At 28.8% G+C, this 18974-nt stretch overlaps 1 protein-coding gene across 1 annotated transcript in view; it reads left to right on the top strand.

The window, feature by feature from the left end:
* The window catches only part of LOC112602478, a 212066-nt gene that overhangs the window by 153834 nt on the left and 39258 nt on the right, over positions 1 to 18974 (top strand). The window contains exon 6 of the mRNA XM_025350571.1: positions 15971 to 16061. Coding sequence (XP_025206356.1) covers positions 15971 to 16061 — 91 coding nt within the window. The remainder of the gene's footprint in view (positions 1 to 15970; positions 16062 to 18974) is intronic.

Here is an 18974-nt window from a genome sequence, read left to right as displayed (position 1 = left end):
TAATATGTAATATAATATGTAGGTATATATTCAAATTATATTAAACTATATGATAAATTAAGGAATGGATTTCATTTAGTATAATGTATTATTTAAATTTTTCCTATTTTTTATAGTTCTTTTTTATTGCGCTTGCGGTTCAATATATTATATCTGTATATACGTCGTACCTAATTATACATCGCGACATAATTATTATAAAATTTACTGGCTAATTTTGTGCATTCGTAAATTCCTGGTACCACAGTAATTACAGAAACGTGCTAATAATATAATATTATGTTATACTAAATACACACACGAAATAATTAACCAGCATTATTATAGTTTTGTTGTTTTATCGAATCACTGATCATGTTTATTAATTTTTGTTCGGGAGTTCCGAAATGTTTCGACTGAATAAACAAAGAACTCGTATCATGTACGTATGTATACGAAGTTGCGTGGGCCTAGGGATTTCAAGAGAAAGTTTATACTTGGTTTTACTAGTGCGGATAGATTGAAACGGGAAGGATGATAGAACACTTGTGCTGTAAATTTTCCATTTCGAGCGGCCAGAAGCTATTGGAACATTAACACGACCGACTCGACCACACGCTTAAAACGGCCCTCTTTTCCTCTATTCCGATTGGCTTTAACTACTTATACTAAGACGAATTCGCGGTCCAGACTGGAGTTTTTGGGAATAAACGACGACGAAAACAACAACAATCCTCTGGCGGTTAGGGATAAAGTTGTCGGATTACCCTCTTCGCTCAACAAAAACGATCAGACAACAGTTATTTGAAAGTTTGTGTGTACTATTATGTCTTTGTTGACGTACAAATTATAACAATTTTCCATTTTCTACGTAAGCGGACGATTTTGTGCTCGACTTGATATTTAATATATTGTTATCAATACTCAACAATAATATATTAATTTATCTTTTTTTTTGTGATACTGTTTGAACACATAAATAATAAATATAGATAATATAGATGTTCTTACTTTAAATTATATTACATAATTAGTTTTTTTTCGATTTTTCACGAGGGAATTTGTCACCAAATTGATCGAGATTCAATATTGTCTACGATTTTCACAACCATAATGGCAATTTACAGTAGTCAGTAGGGGTACATACTCAAGTAGGTATACCTGACAAGAAAATATGTTTATAGTGGTTTTTGGGTTTTACGATATATTTCGAGTCACGTTCAATACGACAATATGAAACTGTAATATTAGATTATTTAAATCACAAATGTATTTTAGTTATCGAAGTATTAATTAACCTATGTCATTGACTGTGACATCTATCAATATACAGATACTAGCTTAAGAAATAAATTATATACCAAAGGTTTTTTAACAATTTAATTATCAAAATAAATTTTTGGAATTTTTATAAGTACGAGTATACTAAAATAACTTTAAATAAATAGTTTGTTTAAAAAAAATATATAATAAATTGAAAATATTAAAAAGTTATAAGGTATTTTTTAAAAACTATTTTTATTTCTATATTTAAGTCTCACTATTCTTAGTCCAATTTTTCTATGCACTACCTAAGTCTATCATGATTATCGTAAATTTGTGTATATCTATACTATTAAAATATTTCATGTATTCAGTGTAAAAAGTTATTATTATTAGCTAAGTTGTTGTCTTCTCGTCACAATAAGTCAATCCCACATGCACGTTTCTATATCATATTGTCACATGTATTCAATTAAGGTGTCACTGGCATAACATCAGCTAACTTCAAAATCGGCTTATAATTTTTATAATTATTTTCAATGTTACAACAATTCGTTTCAATAGGACACTTATCTTTGTACGACTGATCACGCTTTACGTGATAAAGATACCATGTTATACTGCTAATTATATAACGTTAAATACTCATATAATTGATCAATTAAGTAAGAACATTAGGTATTATGGCATTATCGAAGTATTCATTTTCAGTGTTTCCGGTACTTATTACTGTGGTAATGTATAAGTATTAAATATAATGCTTTTGTACTAAACATAATGCGAACGATTACGGTACTGTGCATGTATAACTTATGAAATATTATTAAACAATTCTTCGAATGTTAAAAAAGTTTTTAGACGTAAATCCTTTAATAATACTAGCATATTATACATTATACATGATGTATAATATATAGTGTGCCGTTAAAAACTTTGCATAGAGAACTATGCAAAATCGCTCTCGGCTCATCACACATCACGCATATACACTTAGCCCCAGTACCTTCCTACTTTATAATATACGCACTATACACTGTGATGATGCACATCAAGAATTTCATATTAGATGAAGTTTGGAGCTTGAAAAGCGTACTCGCTTTTTCGACAGACAACCGAACACGTTTAAAATATAAATGTTCGGTATATTACGTCATTCGACAGCTGCAGCAGTCGACTTCTGTCAACGTTTTTATCTGCGCGTACAACGAATAGATTCGGTTGTCGATCGTTTTATAACCACCGAAACATTAGTTTGCGATTTTTTTTTTTTAATGTCCTCCGATCAACAATGAAAATAACAAGTCATAATTGTTCTTCCCCTCACGTAGTGTGACAATTGTTGGCCGTGACGAAATAAAAACCGATCGTGTATGATTTCATGTATAATATTATGTTCGATTTGCAGCACTGACCCACTACCGCCATCTTATAATTTTTATCATTTCGTCAATACTTTTTCAGACGCTTTTGAGTCGAAATGTTTATAAATATCAATTTATATAAAAAATGTATCATTATAAAAGTCGGTATTTATTATACATTTTTAATAAAAGATAATATTTTTATTTCGTATATAAAAGGTAGATACTTAAAAAGTAAAATAGATGAAAATTAAAAAATTCAGACGTGATAAATAGTTTTTGGTGAAGGATACTAATAGATATTTCCAATATCGTTCAAAAAGTGTTGCTATATACACACAATATCGCAGGTTATTAATACCTCAGCTGATTCAACATTTTTGAAAAATATAATTATAATCATTGTAAAGCGACCCGACACATTCCTTATCGCTTCGCTTTGAAATCTAATAACATCTCAAGGGGTATCACGACCTCTAGAACTTCCACCATCATTATTTTACCCAGGTTAGGTTTTTGTACATAATGCATTGACTTTATCTGTACATTCACTATTCACTATAATTAGCACAGGCGTGTCGTGTTAACTGACCACCGGACACGCTTTGTGAAAATATACCTATCTATTACATATTATTATTTATTATTTACGTTTGATCGACACACTTGTATAATTTTGCACAAGTGCCTATATCGATCGGATTAATATATACGCTATGTTCAAATACTACTAACGCTTTTGTCGGGTGCAGCCTATAACGAACTTCTTCCGTACCGTAAGGCATAATTACTGTTTAGGGTGCAAATTAATGCTATAACATTATTATTATATCCCTTTCACTGATTCCGCGACTGTCCGCCGCCAACACGGATCTCAGCCAAATCCATTACGCATACACAATATAATATTATATAAACGTATATATTATGGTTGCCTTTTGACGCCGCCTTAATATGATTATAAGCACATACAGCTAAAGTCGTACGGTCTTAATAACATAATTATCTTTCCCTACCCTCTCACGTGGTTTCGACCAGTCATCAGTGTAACTTTGAATATATTATATATTTAGATGTTCTCTTACCTACATTAAGCTTAACTTTGGGTGAAAAGCCTTTTCGCTCTTCCGATTTTCCTATCTTTTCAAAAATAAGCTCGCAATGATTGACGCGTGCAAAATTAAAATACCTGTATTATTAAACCATAATACAATCGTATATCAATGTGTATATATTTTGTCATTTAATATAGTATGCATCAACATAAAATTATGTTGTATTTATAAATACAATTAATAAAATTAATTTAAATTGTCCACGTTAAAACTAAGATGCTAGGACATATATACAATATATTAACATATAGGATAACCGTTAAAAAATCTACTATCGATCGACTGATTCAACCAGTATCGATTATAATGATATGACGAATTAACAAATTTTTGCTGAACAATAAATATTTCGAATAATTTTTTTTTTTTTTGTTAGTGTAAAAAGTACACATAATTTATCATTATATTATACTGTCCTAAACTTTATATCAACTGTTTATAGTTAATGGCAGTTCACGCATACATCGCAGTGAAATACTACAGTTGACAATATAATAGTTGACATATCACTTTGTGTGCACGAATTGAATTGTCTAGTCAGAGTTATATTTCTGTAAATTATTCTTATGTGTGAATCATATATTTTTGTTATCAAAGGTAAATAATAATATATAATATATAACATATATTTTTTAAGGATGCACAGTGTCTCGCGGAAGTGCACTACACGTCCAACGGACAAAGTACTATATCCTTTTGAAAATCATGACAATAGCTTTACAAAGACCTCTTTCGAGTACATGGAAACTAGATCACAGCTATATAATAAAAAGAATATTGATTTCGTATTCTTCTTCTTATTTTTTACGCATCTATATTATATTGAGTTCGAGCCAGCGTCTTTTACGTAAAATAATTCATGCGGTATTAATTTAATTAAAAATTTAATAAAGAAAACTTTCGGAAACTTTGAGTTAATTTTCGAAGAAACGCATACTATAGTTTTCCTTAAAATTAATGAAGTTTTAATAATAGAAATAAATAGGAACAGTGAAATAAAAATGTAATAGAAAATTATGAATAAATAGTAGGTACCTACATACATATTGTTAATATTTAATTAAGTTAATAAAATTATATTGTATACAATTTTTAGAAACTATAATTTTTATTGAAAAAAAAAAATAATAAAATAAAAGATATTTTAATATAAAAAGTGTATTATCATAATGAAGAATTCAATTAAATAAAAAAACTATCGACCAGTATACAAATTTAACGATGCGTTATTTCCATTTGTTTGAAGTCTTGAGTTTTTACTATACACCAAATAAATGAACATAGCAATAAAAACGTATTATTCTGATTTTTTTTTTTTTTTTTTTGCTATTTACTTTGATATTATTAAAACTTTTTTGAAAACCAATACATACAAGTAAAAATGTTATACTTTTCTAATTTATTCAATTTGATAATTATTTTTGCTAATCAACAAAGATTTTTTATAATAGAGCTTACAATTGAATATTTTATTAGAAAAAGTAACATAACAAACTTAATCTCCATTGTTATCACATAACCATAAGTTTATAAGAATTATAACGACTTAAAAGTTCAAAAATTTACTAACATAGAGTGTTTCATTGAAAGCTCTGAGTACTAGCAATTTCTCGCCTATTATTTAACGCCATCGATTCACAAAATCAAAAAATCTATCTATAAACTTAAACATCGAAAGCCAATTTTAGTTAGGTCAATTCCGGTTCTTCTCTAAAAACCACCTAATAACCCTATTCCTAGTCCCGCTGTTATATACTTTGGTGTGACCACATATTTTTATAGCATTTATTATCATATAGAAAGTATAGAAGAGATGCAATCTCCATATACTGATCTCAACATTGGAAATTTTATTATGTATAAATAAATAAAATCAATTTCAATCAACCTAAGGGTGCTACACCAAAACAATAATATTATATGTTTTGTTTGTTTTATGCTTATAATTTTAAAATTTCAAAGCTTTATTGAAATTTAAAAATATTAATTATGTGTATTGTTTATAATATATAAAGGCCTCTATTGTATACGGAATAATTAGGAAACAAAAAATATCAAGTTATTTTCCAATTATATTAGATCACTTGCAGTGGCATTGAACTATTATGACAGTAAAATATAAAACGAAGGATTCTTATAAAATATAAGGTATATAATAATATTGATTATAGGTAATTACTAATAGCTTGAGGCATGATTATAAATTATAATATTAAAATATATACGTACATATTATACGTATAAGTCGAAATCGAAGACTTTGTGGGAATTTATTGAACGGCTTAACTATAATATAGATAACAAGCATTGAAGTTTGCTATAAGAAATTATACATTTAATTTATTAATCTGAGCACTGAGCAATGTAGAGAATCAATACCATAATATATTTCATACACTTTTTGAGAAATGTCATATTTTGTAAATACCGACAGGTCCGTAGGATATAATCATTATCAGGCTCGAATGACAATATTACATATTTGTTGCAAAGCTGTGTTAAACTCACATTTCATAAGTTAATATCAAATAATCGTTGATAAAATAATAATAATTATTATTTTTCATTTATCTGTATGTATTTGAAACGCAATAAATATTTCACAAGGGCAGTGAAACGACGTTTAGTTGTGTATTATTAGCTTTCGACAAATATTGGATTTTAGTTAAAAAATAATTTACGACTGTAATTAAAATTGATGATCCTAATCAACGCGTTATTATACCTTTTTACAAGCGCTCCGCTTAGTTTCAAAATATATAATATTTAATAATTATCGTCGAACTTTTACCCCGTTAACTATCTGTATTTAACGTTAACAATTTTTATAGTTATAATAATATTATAAAACAACAGTTTAATTATAAAATATGGAGTTTTATTTGCTCTTTTATAAAAAAATGTGCATACCTCTAAAACCTTCATATGTGATGTATTTATTATCTATAGCTTAAGTACAAAATATTTAAATTTATCATACCTTTTTAACTTGCACCGTTTTCACTCATAAATATTTATAGTTGTTTTATATTAACCGTTTTATAATAATAAATTAAATGTATACACAGTTGTGCATACTATACATAGACAATTTTACATTGGACAATAAAACTAGTAAGTATGTTGTAACTTTAAATCTTACTTGTATAAGTATTAAATTTGTATAGTAGCGCTCTGATATATATAACGACCCACTTAAGAAGGTCTCCAGAAAACTGGAAAATTTTTTTTGTCATTATCAGATATATTAATAAGATTATTGAAAATATACGCATATGGCTGTGTTGTCTCTGTTTCTAATAAGTTATTAGTAATAACTAATAAGTAATTTCATCAATTAAGAATGTACTCGTGAATACATAAAATATTATTCTCATTACAAGGATTTAATCAAAACTCATGTAGATTTATACTATAAAAAATTATAAATAATTATACCACTAAAATATGATAATACCTTTATTATAAATTACAGTTATTAATATAATATTTATACAATCATACAGATTACTATATATCATAATATTTCTCAGTCAAAGTAAATCAATGATTTTAACTAAATGAACCCCAAAACGTAGACACATTATACTTTATTATTTTATCCTTTCTTTCTTAGTTTGTATTTTATTTATTGTCAACCATCATTAAATCGCAATTATTTTAATTGTAATTAAAATATTATTAAGATACATTAAGACCATTAAAATTGTTACAGTATTACATTTTAAAATAATATTAATTATATAATATATTTTGATAATTTAATATAGAAATAAAGTATTGTAAGTGGTTCAAACAAGATAAAATTAATGATTTTGTTTTTTTTTGCATTTAAATTTAATGGGAAAGGACCAAAGGGGTTCTTTTAGATATTCATATTAAAGCCAAAATGTGTGTATAGATTGGTACGTGCCACTAATTAGTATAGATATACTTGCATTATTTTATATAATTAAATAATATGAGTTATTAATTTAAGCTTTAATACTATAATACCTAAATACTAACTAATATTTATATTGGATGTACAATATTTTTATAGCTAAATATATCTATCAAATTTTTAAAGTGCATTTGGAGAAATTATTATAATTTAATAACATTTTATTTGAAATAAGTTTTATATTAATGGATAATCTTAAAAACTTTAAACTACTGAACTAATTTCTATAACAAATAAATCAATAAATTCCCTGAAACTTGTGGGGTGTTATAAGCTTCTTCTTTTAACTCCGATAGTTTTCTTTACCATAGTCCATAGTTCCCACGTGCATTTTGTTTTGACTTAGGAAAATCAAATTATTACTGTTTCATAGGCTTTCCATTAGTTACAGAATAAAATTTAAAAAAAAAATTGGTGAAGACTTGCCAACCTGCTATACATTACTATGGGGTTTTTCAAACAAAACATAATATCCAATTAATTGTTGTTATTCAAACGTTAAATAAAATGCTATGTTCGTATATTTGTAGTTATTCAAATAATTTTGACGGAAGTTGTATAGATTGTTTTAAGGGATATGAAAAAAGTTTAGAGAGTAGTTTAAACCACATTTGAAAATTTATAAAATGCTATATCCAATCTTCCATAGGTGAATTGCCTTTTTCGGTCGAATTATTTCACAAAGTGAGGTACACCAATGAAGATTTTACATTGATCTGAAGTAGGTACACTAAAATCAAAATACTTCAGTACGGTGATACAATATAACGCCGTATTTTATTTCTGCTCATTTTTTCTCCGCAAATTCAAGTTACGCTATTAGTAAACATATGCATAAAAAAAATTTCAGACTCTACAATGAAAAAATTGTTATTCACAATATTATAAAGTAATACAGAAGTCCGCGAACACACATCACACTGGTGCATACCAATGTAACCTGTGACTATGCAGCAGAAGCGCAGGGAATACAATGTCCTGCAAAGTATAATGCACGCTGTAGGGTATATATATTTTTATAAGTACTTATTATATATTTATAAAATACACAGCCGATTGATGATAACAATATGGTCGTTGCAAATACGTATAATATGTACATAATAAATCGGTAAACAACTTACGTCTGGCGGTAATATTATATGTGTAGGTTTTTACAAAACCACTGTGGGGGTCAGTGGTAGATGAGTGAGCAAGAGGGAGAACGGAACGATGGAGTCACGGAGACACGTTTCCGGTTATATGCAGGTTTCGGCTTCTGCAAGCGGAACGACGATATTATAATAATATAATAATTATAATATATTAATATTTTATTATATACAGTGCGTATCGTTCAATCGTATCACACTGCAATGCATTCACTCATGACCACGATTCTTTAACTACTACTATGCAACACATCATTTATTTTATCCTAAAATACAACATTTAACTTTAAAATTACATACATACTTACATAAAATATCTATGAATAAATTGGCTTATGATATACTTAAGAAACGCTATAATATTTGTAGCTTATTAAAGTCAATGAAAGAGACCAACACGAGGTGACAACCTGTATAATAAATAATATAGCCGGAATACCAGATAATAATACGCCGCAGTGCTTTCCTCTAAACGGCAGACAAACAAAAGAGCCAATTTCTAAAGCTTGTGTTGACTCTCTCCGCAAAAGGGTTTAAATTCCTATGTCGTATACGCTGCGCCAATTTGTACCGTTCACGTATTATTATTATTATTATTATTATTATTATAGTCGTACAAAACGGGTCGCGGACGGCTGACTGTCTGGCAGGCAGAAGACCACAGACGCGCAAAACCACTGCCGCTACAGCCGGAAGTCGATTTCCTGTTCACGCGAACCGGAATAGTAAAAATCCGTCGAATGTGGGTACATGGAGTAGTAACGGCGTTTCCTCGCTTTACCCGCGTATTCACTGTAAACATACAATGCCTATACATTACTGTTGGGGTTTCAGAGCAAAGAGCCCTGAGCGGATCACCCCGCATATTATATACACGTATATAATATACGTATATATATTAACGACTGTATTGTATATGGCTGGTTTAGGCTCATCCTCGCGCCTTCTATACGTTTTACGACTTACACGCGGTGTATATAATATTATATGTTTACCGGAAATTCTGCTTTGCAGCGATTGCAGTTTGTCGCTGTACCTTGAGATATTTTTTTATATATTACCGAACACACGATGTGTGTATATTGCAGCAGTGCCTTCGCAGACATCATCATCAAAAACTCTGCTCAAAATAATATGTAATTTTTTAAACCGTTACTTATATTTACCACTATAATTACTATACATTACGATTCACCGTCGTCATACGTTCATTACAACGATAAACATATTAATAAAAATAGATTATGATAAAATAACATCGTGTGTGTACACTCAGAAAATCATAATGTCTATATCTTGCGGTCTAAAACTGCTGCAATGACCGTTGTATTCGTCTCATTCAATGCATAAATAAATAATAAACATCTCTAGTTATCCGTAAAAACTTTCTACTTTATAGTGACTCTACTTGGATAACCATGAGAATAGAAATCCACCATTAGTACGTATAATATTATATATATATATATATATGCATAATAATATAGGCTTCATTTGAAATTTAAAATGTTTATTTGAATATAATTATAATGCCATTATGGATACTAGGTACCCGTTATATTTAAACAGTGAAATGCACAGGGAAACACAGTTATTTCTATATTATATATAAATATATAGGTATCTACACCATCTTCCGATAGTTAGGATAGTTATTTAGTTTGTTCCTTTCTGTTCGAATTTCTAAACCGCCACCATCATTCTCGTTCAAAATTACATATGCTCGTAGAACTTTAAACCGTTGACGTTCCCGTGGCTTTAAACTTAATAATGTACCCTAGCTATACGGCATACGCCTTTAATACTTGTATGCTGTAGTATTGCAGTATTATGAGGACCAAGACAATTGAATAATTAAAACTTTGCAAAGTCGTTATCGTGCCTTGGCAACACCTTTAACACGCATCTCTCAACAACAGAGAAAAAAGACACAATTAATTATATGAAATAATTGTTGAACATTGTAGTTTTACGAGGTTAATAACATAATATATAATAATGAGTCTTGAAAAAAATACCATATAATTATTTTATTATGAATGATCGAATAAATATCTATCTAATCATTGTCATATATATATCATATCATTCATATCATTCATATCATCGAACATTCGTACCTCAAAATGGACACAATACACGTTATTAATAAATATTATTATATATATTATAATAATATTATTATTTTTATGTGTTGTTCCATTTTTGGATACATCTTTTGTTTATTTAAAAAAAAAAAAAAACAAATTTGAACCGCTATATAGAATTATAGACAGTTGCGAAAAGTCTACACTCACACATTAATTTTTTTTTTATCATTTAATATATTTTGTGTACGAGATTCACTAAGCCAATAACACTCATCTAATCTAATGGCCTTTTTGTTTTTACATAATGCTTATACTTGGGTAATGAAAGACAACAACAACAATGAACCATAAATTAAAAGTGATTTTTATTTCTTTAGTTTTATTTATTTAAAAAACATAAAACCCTTAAAATGTACTTTTTGTTATGACAAAGACATATGCACGACGGATCAATGGGTGGGGGAGAGCTATTGCACTCAAACACCTCCTATAAATCCAAATTTGTATATTATAATATATACAGTTGTTTATTTTTTTGTAAAAGCTTCTAGACTATTATTAATCCAACAAGAAAAGTCTCCCCAACGATATGCATATATAGATATATATAGATACACAAGCTATGGAAAGTACACCTTAGTCCATCTTATTATTTTTATATTCGATGATAAAATAAATTTCATATCGCTCACGTATTATTATTATGTACATGCATGAAAATAATACAGTCATTGATCAAAGATCTCCGGACTTTCAATAACTATTTAGATTGTGTTAAAACGTTAATTTATTAAAATTAAAATTTCTCATATTATACTCGTACATGCCGCTTCGTTAATTTGGACCAGCTTTATGGAGGTTTAAAACTTATAAAACTTATAAACCCGAATTTCTTCAAGTTATCCACAACAGTTCAAATTGTTTAGACAATATATAATATAATTTTCTAAAACTTATTTTATGTTAAAATCGTATGTTATATATTATTATTAATGGTATGAAGTTTATAGTATTATAAACTTTATACCTATACTTCGGTATACCGTACACGGATTAAATAATGTTATTTATTGATAGATTTATACATTTAAGAGAAATTGATTTCACAAATCAAAAATATTTACACTAAACACCAAATAATAATCAAAAATTTAAACAAACAAAAATCCAGTACATGAATTTATTTTATAATAATGAGGAAAAAATGTATATAATATGTTATCTATGAACCATAATTTTTAATTTTTTTTATATTTTATTTTTAGCAGTATGTTATATACTCACATGAAAAATGTTATATCGTATATATTTTATATGAATTATGGATCTCGTATTTTAATGAAAAAAAAATATATATTATTTCCTTAAACTTGTTTTGTGAGTATTGTTTTTTTTTTATCTCTAAGTCGAATATCTATATTGTGAAACCAGAAAGACTTTTCAAACAATGGAACAAATCCATCAATATATACACATAAAAGTTCAGAGTTCTATACACTCTTAAAATGTACTAGAATGTTGAATAAAAACCGTCGAAAGTAAAAACTTTTAAAAACCAAAGTTCGAATGTAGTTTCTTAGTCAAAAAACTCAAGCGTGTAATTTGAAGAGGCCTCTTTTGGGTAGAAGAGACGTCGCGCCTCGAGATTATTTCTTTCAAACGCCTTCATTATATTGTATAATATATAAATATATTATTATGTCGATTTAAATTTCATTAAAAATGTATTATTTTTTATCAATTGAGGTAAATTACACTATTTCTTAATTACACACACATATATATTATACTTGTCTCCCAACGCCCCCTATAATTATTATAATAATAATCGTAATTGATTTTAATTTTATACTACTATTGGTGAATATTTGTTGTTTTTAAGGCCAACGTTAGAATTAAACTGCATATACCTATTAAATGAAAAATATTAATGCATTATAATTTATTTGTATCGTAATATAAGTATAACATAACGTGTAGTAATGACGACTGTGGTATATTTAAAAAGCATAAAAAACGGTTCTATATTTACGTTCGATCATTAAATTGGATTTTTCCCGAGGCGTGACTATAATTTTCGAATGCATAATTATTTAATAATATGCACTCTATTTGATACTTTCGCGTATTAGGTAGATAGGTAGTAGTTACTTTTATACTTTAGCGTGGTCTATGTATACCCATCACAAATTTGATTATAATAAGCAATAATTAACGCTATCATTGACATTATTATTATATTATGAACAATAATAAATTATTAAGGTACACGCTTTTACAGACCGTATAATAATAATCATAGTTATAAAGCAACATCGTCAATGGAGATAATTATTATGATGACGATAATAATAAAAATCGTAAATCGCAGAAAACGGGTGTATCTTTAATACGTATATATTATTACTGCAATTATTACATATTCTTTAGTTACGTCTTAAGGCGCGAGCGTAATCATCAGACCGCCACCAGAGCGTTCGTAAACTATGCACGTGAAGAAATCATTTAAATCGTATTTGTCTATAAAGTGAACCTTTAGTATTAAATTGATATTACGGTATAAATGCAAAATTAAATAATTTCGAATATTGTTTGTTTATAAATAAAAGTTATGCCATTGTAATTATTATTACTTATTTTATGTCTCTTATTGATATTTTTCAACAAAAAAAGTTAATAAATTTAAGAAAATATTATATAAAAGTTGATATAATTATTGTTATTTAACAATCAATTGATGTGTTTTAATGTTTTTTATTTATATATTATAGATAATTATCGTACCATTAATAGTTAATAGTTGAAAGGTAATCAACCATTTGCGATTTATATTTTTTTAAGAAGCATGAAGCCTTAACATTTATTTTTTATTAAAAATAAGAATAATTTAAAATGTTTTGATTTTAATCTATACTTATATAATATATTTAATTTAAAATTCAATTTTCGTATATTACCTGTTTATGAAATAATTGTAGTGCATGTTTAAAAAACTTATAAATATTTTTTGAGTATTATATAATCCTATATCTATAAATTCTCAGCTATTTTTTAAAATAAATTACGATCCCTTTTATAACTATATACTACAATAAGTTAGTGAATTGATTTTCATACAAATTTATGTGAAGTATTTGAAATCGATATTATATATGTTATAATATGCCATTATTGTTAGGTATATCAATTTTATTAATTCATCTGTCAAATCGTAGAAACAATGATTATTTATGTCATTGTCATTTCGATGCCGATAATAGTACCTACCTATTAAAATATAATATGAAAAATATTTGAATAGAAATTAAAACAAATTGTTTAATATTTTATATTGGTTGTAGTGAACAAATATTAAATATTTTACACTACTGTACGAATATACATTTTTTTTTTTTAAATTTTTTTAAATTTCAAAGATATTTGTCTAAATATACGGAGACACAATAAAAAACTCTAACGACGAATATTATTATAATAGTTATATATAGCTATATATAATAAAATGCAAGTCAACCGTATGCGTGCATACACACGTTCAGTTTTTGGTTTCGCGAAAATAAAAAATAAATAAAATGACTTGTCTTTTAAAGTAATAATAATAATAATCAAACATTACACACCGGCGAGTCGTTAATGATTTATACTTATGTGCACAATACTGAAATGTAATGTGTGTGTGTGTGTGTGTGTGTGTGAGTGTGATTGCATGTATGACAGTAAATATAATTATACGATAATAAGCGGTGTTACGACGTGCAACGAGGGGATTTGCAAAAACATGACTCACAGATTTTAATGAGCCGTTTGCTAAGGCAGTGGCAGCGCCCTCGTCTCCAAAGCATGTATCGAATTATCGCGACGTGAATATTTTATTATTATATTATAATACATTTTAATTGAATATTTTCAATTAAGTCCCGTATCTCTCTGTATGGTTGGGCGTGATTTATAATAAGTAATAACCGATGGCGCAAATGCTCTTTTGACTTTTATATTGTTGTGAAATGGTTTTCGATAATATACTTATTATTGTATGATGTGAATCCATACGCGGAAATGCACTCAAATCTTCGCACGACATAACACGTATATATATATCATATAATTTACTTACCTATGAAAAGCGGTCGATAAATGTTTATAATATGTTTATATTAGAGTCGAATTCACGAAGTCACCTCTTGCAGACTTGCAGCTGAGCAAACCAGTAAAATTTTATCATTGTTATTAAATAATATTGTGCTAGGGTGCGAAAAATAAAATAGTATTTTTTTTAGACTTCTTATTTTTTCTCATCCACCCCTCTTAAATTATAAGAGTCGTCGGCAGCGATCGTATATTATATAATAATATAATCATTATGCGCATTATATTCACTATGCCGCACATTTTTACGTTTCCCTCGAAAAAAATAAACACGATCATCGCGTACCCACGTCCAACGTCGGAGCTGGCTGTACCACGCGTATAGATATATAAATTTAATATAATACATGTATATGCGTATACGATACCGCCACCCCGAGATCGTTTTAATAAATAACGCTTGTATATTATATGCATGCGCTTATAACCAGACGATTTTATATATATAATATATTATATTATTATGTATTCCCATAGTCATCCCGTACTTTTATTTTTCACTCGCAGCATCGCCACTGTATATAATATAACGTTACGGGTTGGTTTTTTTTTTTTATGCGTTTTCAATTTCTTCTCAATTTTCTCCTCCAACGATTTCGTCGAGGTTGTAAACAATATATATACCCCCGATACCGCGCCGAAGTCTGTGTGAAAAACACTTCCATCGGGCATTTTCCATTTTATCCGCTACGCCGTATATAATATATTATATATTATTTGACCGTGTATAATACATATATGTATATTTATAATATTATATATAATACATAGATCGAAAAAATTATAAACTTTTCAAACCCGTGTTCTCTTATCAATATTTTATGGATTTTGATATTTATATATATATATATGTATATATTGTATAAGTATATAATATAGTTTACAATATTATTATTATTATTATTTTCTTTTTTTTTTACAGAATGGAAGAAACCGTACGATCTTTGCTTCAATACAAATCCAAATTTGAGCAACTAAAACAAGATCGACACTCAGTGGCCAACTCCTATGAAGTAAGTCAACTTTTTTTTATATTAGAGCAACTGCACATAAATAAAATACGTCATATGGGTAGTATTAATGCATAACATATGGTGTTGTATTCACGCGGAAACCGCTATCGATATCATGTTTTATCCAAATAATTATATACGTACCAGCTATTGATGGACCCCCTTCCCGCAGAATAAATTGTATACTGTATACCTATAAATGTATGCTTATATTTTAACCGACATACAATAACTATTTAATAATAATATCGTAAATGTTACGTTTAGTTGTTATAATATTTATAAGTCATCGTAAATCATAATAATATTAATGGCAAATAATAATAGGTACATTTGACCCTCGTGATTTAATTTATTTTTTATGGTTTCCAAAAAAAATTAAAACCACTGCTCGCCGTGGTCGTAGTAACATAAAGTACATGTGCGTTTTTTTAAATGATTTATTGTTTTAGCATTAAATACGAAACGAAATATGACGCGTTTTTCGTTTTTCTGTTATAATATTATACGTTATTCGGCCGTTTACATTTATTTATAGGTATACCTATGAACCAGGAGGTACCTGAAGTACCGTGAATTTATGGCGTATTTCTCCCTTCATGTATTATTATGTTTGCGTGTGTATTTGTGTGTTTGTGCAATGGAAACGGGAGTCGGCTAGTTTTCTCCACATTATTTACTCCTCGTATAACTGTATAAGTGCGCGCGCCATCATACAGGTGTAGACGATACAAACGTGGTAGCTGAATTTTCTAAGACCATATTTATAATAGAACCGGGCGACTCGGATAAAAGAATTTCGCGAGTATTATATAATTTATATACATTATTATTGTGCACGTGCATTATTTCATATTTGTGACCAAGCAAACACTCACATAATAGTATAATACAGGCTATAGACCGTACGCGAGCTGTTGTGTAAGGGCTACACGTACCACCTATGGATAAAAACGGGTAAAGAAAAATAAGTCAACAACTTTCTCGTAATACAATAGTTTATTATTATAATATGATATGGAATAAGAAATAACGAGATAATAGCGTATAACATAAGTATGGTCGCGAGGGGTTCGGCGATGGTGGTCCATTATACATAACGACGTTCTATGCACACTAGCTTTAATATATAATAATATCATATTATTTGTTTTCCATTTTCCCAACGTATAGACGGTCAAAAATTCAAAATTGAATTCTACTCATGATTCCAGCATTATTTTTTAATCGACTATTTCGGGAACGCTGTCTGCTATAAACTATACATATATAATAATAAGTTATAATATACACACTATAATACACCGCCGTTCGCCCCCGCCGCCGACGTACGCACTATGTATATATATGCAGTATACGTGTGTCAGTATATGTCTATGCGACGCCGCACAAAGAAATCGTATACACCGAAATTAGGGTGGGCTGCCCTTCGAACGTGACCCTTTTTAAAACCGAATTTGGTTTTCGCGTTTAGCATCAGGGGTTTATTGTTTTCTATTTTCTATTTTATTTTTTTTTTTGCCCGCCCCCTTCTTTACCCCCTCACTCCCCCTTCGATCCCGACTGTCAAGCCGTCGGTGGACGACGCCGCCACAGCTATATAATCCTTGTCGGGTCTCTTCTCTCTACCCTGCAATGTATGTATATACAGTCTGATACGTACTCTCTCGTGTTGTTGTCGAGCTTGTCAAAAAAACTTAGCGCAGAAAAGGGGTTTTGAGCCTCGGGCATACGCACAAATATCGATTGTATGGATAAATGACGTCACCCCACATGGTTGTCGCGGTCGCGGTCGTGTATGCCGGAGACGTGTGTACTCGGGGAATACGAAATTAATTGCGGAGACACGCCACGCACGACCAGGAAACTCCGCGCCCGCTCGCCCTCCTTTTTACACTTTAGTAGACGATATAATATATATATATACATATAGATTTAGACTCGGAGGCACTGACAGAGCCCCGGTATAGCACGACGACGATTCTCGATGAAAACGCATTCACTTATCTATATGCACGTGGTATATATTATGTGTGTGAGTAGACTTACAACAACTGCCGAGTCGTTTACCCGTTGAATGTGCCACAAACCCTTCCCCAGGGACTTTTTATACATTTGCTTTATACGTGTCCTTCGGAATATAAACGATATAATTGCATTACACATTTACGAGTATGCACTTTTATGTTGCATGCTGACACTAAACTATTATACACCTCCAACATAAAATATTGTATTATCTTCTAACGTAAAATATTGTATTATAATAAGACAATTATTCAAAATTTTCATTTTTTTAAATTTATTTTTTGTAATAACATTGTTATTTATACCTAACTTGTGTGACTACATCTGTAATACATATTATTCTGTCGGTCTTAAAAAAAATTATAAGGATCTCTATTGTTTTCTTTATTTTTTATTTCTCGTCTATATTATATATTTAAATACTTCAATACAGGCATAATATTTGATATAATATCCTTCAAACCGATTAAACTGTGAAAATTACATTTAGCAATAATTATTATTATAATTTTTATTTTTTTTTTTTGTCGCGTTTCGTATACTAAACGTAGTTCTTTTTGTTTTTCCGATTGCCAGTTCGCTATTGAATTGTACCTATATAATATATTCGTAAAGACAGATTTGGAACGTCCGATTTAATTATTTAACATTACGTTTACATTGTCTACAATCACACATACGACTAAGAGTACAAAACGTTATGGCATTAAAAAAATATTGTTCGAAATTGGAACGTTGGTAGAGTACGAATGATAATTACATCGATGACTATGAACTACACGTAAATTAATATATTTTGTATTCAGTATTGTCTATGTGAACTTAATATACAAGTGTACTTATACCTATGTATTATAATATATTCGATGTTTGCTGCAACGAGAC

The sequence above is a fragment of the Melanaphis sacchari genome, unplaced genomic scaffold (genome assembly GCF_002803265.2).
Source record: "Melanaphis sacchari strain LSU unplaced genomic scaffold, SCAv2.0 Contig8_pilon_pilon, whole genome shotgun sequence".
Lineage (NCBI taxonomy): Eukaryota > Metazoa > Arthropoda > Insecta > Hemiptera > Aphididae > Melanaphis > Melanaphis sacchari.
This window is presented reverse-complemented; position numbering and strand designations above follow the sequence as displayed.